The sequence below is a fragment of the Ischnura elegans genome, chromosome 7 (genome assembly GCF_921293095.1).
Source record: "Ischnura elegans chromosome 7, ioIscEleg1.1, whole genome shotgun sequence".
In the NCBI taxonomy this organism is placed as follows: Eukaryota; Metazoa; Arthropoda; class Insecta; order Odonata; family Coenagrionidae; genus Ischnura; species Ischnura elegans.
Genome location: NC_060252.1, coordinates 116,027,887 through 116,032,939, shown reverse-complemented (window position 1 = coordinate 116,032,939; position 5,053 = coordinate 116,027,887). Strand labels below are relative to the sequence as shown.

At 39.6% G+C, this 5,053-nt stretch overlaps 1 protein-coding gene across 1 annotated transcript; it reads right to left on the bottom strand.

Moving 5' to 3' along the window:
* Nucleotides 1–3,195: 3,195 nt before the first annotated feature.
* LOC124162856 (flocculation protein FLO11-like) lies at nucleotides 3,196–4,645 on the bottom strand. The gene is made up of 2 exons (XM_046539533.1): nucleotides 4,191–4,645; nucleotides 3,196–4,085 (listed from the first exon to the last, which is right to left on the bottom strand). Exons 1-2 carry the CDS (start codon nucleotides 4,643–4,645, stop codon nucleotides 4,007–4,009), a joined length of 534 nt encoding a protein of 177 aa, XP_046395489.1. The 3' UTR covers nucleotides 3,196–4,006.
* Between the last annotated feature and the right edge of the window lie 408 nt (nucleotides 4,646–5,053).

Below are 5,053 nucleotides of genomic sequence, written 5' to 3'. Positions count from 1 at the left end.
AGAAAGCAGGTCCAAGGCTATGGCATGGTGTGGCTACGGTGAGTACCATTTTAGTTGGTAAGAGGGATTGATCAACTTTGGCCGACATTTTTAAATTGTCTGTTATTAGACGTTAATATACATATCTTGTGATGAGATAACAATTGGTTATCATTCGCCGTGGGAGGAAAGTGAGCACTGGGGAGGAAAATGTGCTGCTGTTACTTCCCGCCAGCAATGGCGGGAAGTGCCAGCTATATGCAAGTTGGCTAAAGACCATTAAAAAAATAAGATCCAAAGTTTTTAGAATACACATGTTTGCTGTTTACATCCGAATAAAATATTTTAAAGTCGGCCGGTAAGCAATTAATCGCCTTTTTTACACATCGTGGGGATATCGCGGGCGACTCCATTTTGGCGTCCTTATTGGCATTTATACATGAATGTTCTTCTCTGGACTGAAAGCTTTCTATTTGTCTTCTAAATAAGTGGGATTTAAATAAGGGAAAATCGATGTAGTGTAATGACTTCAAGGCAGAATTGTTGGCATGTGAAGAGATCAATTTAATCTGCCATATGCTTCTATTTAGATGATGCATATGTCTCGCGGATTGATGCGCTGACGCAATGGCGGAATAGGAACCTCTTCGCAATGCCTACGAATTTATGTCCGCGCCAATGAATGCGTTGTGAAAATAGGGCATCGTCGAATTAATTTGATATCTTTTCGTTTTGTAAAGTGAGTTCTCTTTCCGTTTGAAACATAAAATCGCTCTTTCTGTTGATAAGAGATATGTTTGTATTTTTTTATGATAGAGTTCTAAACTTTCACTGATCGGTAACTAGAAAATGTTCTAACATTTGTAATGAGTGTTAAACTATTTTTTATAGTGTGTTGTATTGTCGATCCTTGTGTTTCATCCTTTAAATCAGTTTTCTTACATCATCTGTTTTCTACCTTTTAGGTGGAGTATTGCCGTGGTTTTGCTGTTTCGATTGCAAGGATGCTGGGCCAGAAACGGCCGCTGGAGTAGTGCAATTGGTGGGAGCGAAGTTAAATTAGTGAAAGTGAAGTGCAATTAATACTATTCTGGAGCAGTCAGTGTTATCATAGTGCAATTAGGTTAGTGTAGTGCAAGTGATTTCAACGATACAAGGCTTGAATTTTTGTATCAACTGTTCTCAGTGTTGTTTCATTATTTATTTGCTGTGCTTAATCATCTTAGGTTTAAACTGTTTATAAAAGGAAACTTTACGTAGTGTGTGACTCACACAGTGAATAGCTATCATTTGATATTGGACTAAAGAGATTTCTGTTTTACATTTGAAACTACATTTCTATGTAAGTTACAATTTTGGCAATAAATTTCTGTTCGATGTGATTGTGAACAATAATTGGGATATAATTATTTGAGTCTACGTGACATCCGGTCCACGTTTCCCGTAACAGCTGCAAATTGCATGATTTATAATGTGTGTTACAGTTAATGTGAGTGCCACCCAATCAGAGGCAAGTATTTGCAAATCCATGCACAGGTGAGTTTTGTGTTATAGTCATAATAAAATGCCAAATTTCATTTCTGTGAAGGACAACTTTTAGATAGGGTAGCGCTTTTTAGTCAATAGCATTCTTCATTCTTAATCTTGCACTGTGACATCCATTGCAAAGGCAATGAGCATTGTTAGATTAATTGCCATATCTTCAACGCTTTATGATGCATCACGTCCGAAATGTTGTTTGTGGTTGTGTTCGGTGCCTTTTTTTTTTCTCGTTCCTTTTGAAATCAAAAGAGTTCGGGGCTTAGTGGGTTTTGAGCTTTATCTGTACCAATCGCTCTTTCCGTTGATAAGAGAAATGTGTTCGTATTTTTTTAAGATCGATTTCTAAACTTTCACTGATCCCTCTCGTGCAAATACTTTCTTAAAGTCATACTTTATTTACGCTTAATTATTCTGTGGTTTTCTTCTTTACCGATATACATCGCAATACTTAAGAGTAGGGGAATCCAGAAGTTGCGATGTTCTGACATGTTAAGCAGGTAATTGTGCACTGTGAGAGGCGTCGTATATATTACGGAATACGTCGTCTGCTGGTCATGGAGTTAGCGGGAAATTGACAAAAGGACGATTTGTTGTTCAGTGATTCGTTGAAATGTATTTATTAACGGGTAGTGGTCAAGTCGAAAAGTTAATTCGGTTTTCTGTCCGTCCTATTGCCCTTTAAAACTATACGTTTCCCCATGCAGCGACCCGTCATTGCAGAATAGGCAACACTGCGACATTTGGCAACACTTCGTTAGCTCGGGATGCTCATGGCAACACCTAGTGGCAGGCTCTTTAATCTCCTATATAATGTATTCTCCATGGTCGTACATCTCGGCATGCACCGTAGGCCCTCGTTCACTCATCCGCCACGAGGTGCCACCCAGCGACGGCACGTCTCATACGGAGTCTGTCAGCGTGAGCCATCTGGTGGCGAATGAGTGAACGATTTGAAATCCCGGCCCCGCACTGAGTTTGAATGAGTGATCACAACAACGCGTGTATGTCGCTATCACAACTAAACACTTCGCGATAATATTTCGTATACCGCGTTAAATACTTGGCATTGGAAAAAACTCTTAGATTTTGTATTGAAATAAATATGCTTGAAGCTATGTTATTTAAAATAAAATAATATAATAAACTAGACACGTAAAAACACTATACCTCGTGGGGAATGGCTAAAAAATTGCGGAAAAAAATAACCCGTATTATTAAACTCCACTGAACCTAAGAATTAATTGTAGATCTAATATTATTATTATTATGTTATCAGTTATATTAAAAAAATATGTACGTGAGAGGTACATTAACACTGAGTCCGCTGGCTGGGAGGACCTTGGAGCCAGTGCATCGTCTGAGGCGGAGACTTCGAGGCATTGGTCCGTACGAATTACAATTACGTGGGAACGTATTAATTCTACGGATGAGTGCAGCTGATGTCACCACAGCCCGAAATAGATTCCTCAGAGCAATGCGGATACTCTTGAACGTAGCCAATGTGAGTGTTGTTCATGAGATGTCTCCGGACCCGTATTTGACGCCATACTCCACATTACCGGATTCTCCCAACACTACAGCCTCAGCTGCGTGAAGCGTGTACACATCTCCATGCAAATTGCATAGTTATCCAGGTAAGCATGCATCTTCATAGTTGAAATATTTGTTTTTAAAACGTAACAAATTCTCAAACATATATATTATCTTCCTTTAATTAAAACTCATAATAAATACATCACGTGTTTTTCACCAATATGAACAAACAAACTAATAATAATAATTACATCAATAATAAATAGCGGGGGAGAGGATAAAATTGTTTATAAAAGCAATTCAATTCTGGTTTATAAGAGAGAACAAACAGCTAAAGTCATTAGCTTGAAAAAAAGGATGTTTGTAGGGCAGGGTGGAGAGAAACCTACCGTGGGGCGGAGGCACGAGCTGGTTAAAAGAAAGGTATCAATGGAGTAACAGATCTATGTCCCTTCCACAGGGTTACAACATGGATAAGACAATATTTGAAACTATTCGCTACCACCGCAGGGGGGTTTGAACCAGGTGACCAACACTCTAATAACCACACGCTAACTTGATGCCTCTGATTTACTTTCTCAAATAAAAAGAACTGAATAAAACTATATTATAGGGTAAAAAATAAGAACAAATAAACTCAACACATATCCATTACAAAAGTTTTATTAAATTATTTTTGTCTCTGCTGACATACAGTTCTTCTCCTCCATATTTGAATATCATAATCTCTTTAATTGACAGCTTAAGAAAAGCTGGCAATATCAAACGCCTTCCAACGCCCCGCACTATGATGTGCCCCACCAACTTCTCCCCATATCTAGTATTTATTTTTTCAATTTTTGTCACCAAAAATGTTTTGCCAATGACCATCTCCTCCTTCTTCAAAAATTCGTTTCCTTTTAGCGCCTCTAGGAGAGTTTGACGGATCTAAAAAAAACATTAGATATGCAAGTTAAAATAGCTTATAAAAAAGTATAAAAACACTAACTGAAGGAGCGAGCATGGATGGTGGAGAAGAAGCGGCTAGTGACCTAAAAAAAAGAAAGAACTTATTAGAGGAATGACTATCATATGTAAATAGATCTTCAATAACAGAACTACAAAAACTATTTTTTACAGATATGACCAATATTTACCCCATTGACGTGGATGCAGATGGAGAACCCTTCCTATCATTGGAGGCAGAGAAGGAGGCAACATCATGTGTGGAGAAATCTGCAACGTCGGAGAAGGAGTCGAAAGCATCAATGGAGAAATCCGGGACGTTGGAGAAGGAAGCAACAGCATCAGTAGAGGAATCCTGGACGATAGATGAGTCATAGAAGATGGTTTGCACAGCGGTGGCAGACGGTGCGGCAATGGATTGCATGGTGGTAGGTGAGCTGGTTGCGGCAGTTGGAGCGCTGGCAGACGTTGCGATGGCAGTTGAAACGCTGGCTGAAATGGCGGTGACAGTTGGAACGCTGGCTGATGTGGTGGCGACAGTTGGAACGGAGGCAGACGGCATGGTGGTGATTGACAGGGTGACGGTTTCCACGGCGGTAGCTGGCACAGCTGTGGATGGGGTGGAGGCAGCGTTGAAGGTGTCCATTATGTTTCTACGGTCGGCAAAGTCTTGGAGTTGCAGAGACGTTCAGTAGAGTGTGACTTACTCAGTCAACGGACCAGGTATTTATACAAGTGACTGTGCAAAAAAAGTGACGTTAACGGAGTGGGGGGACTCGCAAACTTAGTTGGAAGAGAGAGGGAGTTGAGACTCATGAACTTAAGATGAAGAGTCAGAAGAATCGTAAAAAGTATCGTTCGAATTACGCGAATGAACGAGTCTTCGCTTTCTTGCAATTTTATATTCTTTTCTGTCACTTAGATGTCTTTTATAACAATGTGAGTCGAAAGCAAAAGTGTAGGAATGATATGTACGCCATTGTCTGGAACTATGGGATGAATCAGTAGATGGTAAATCAGAAGAAGAAGAAGATGATGATGATCCATGTATAGA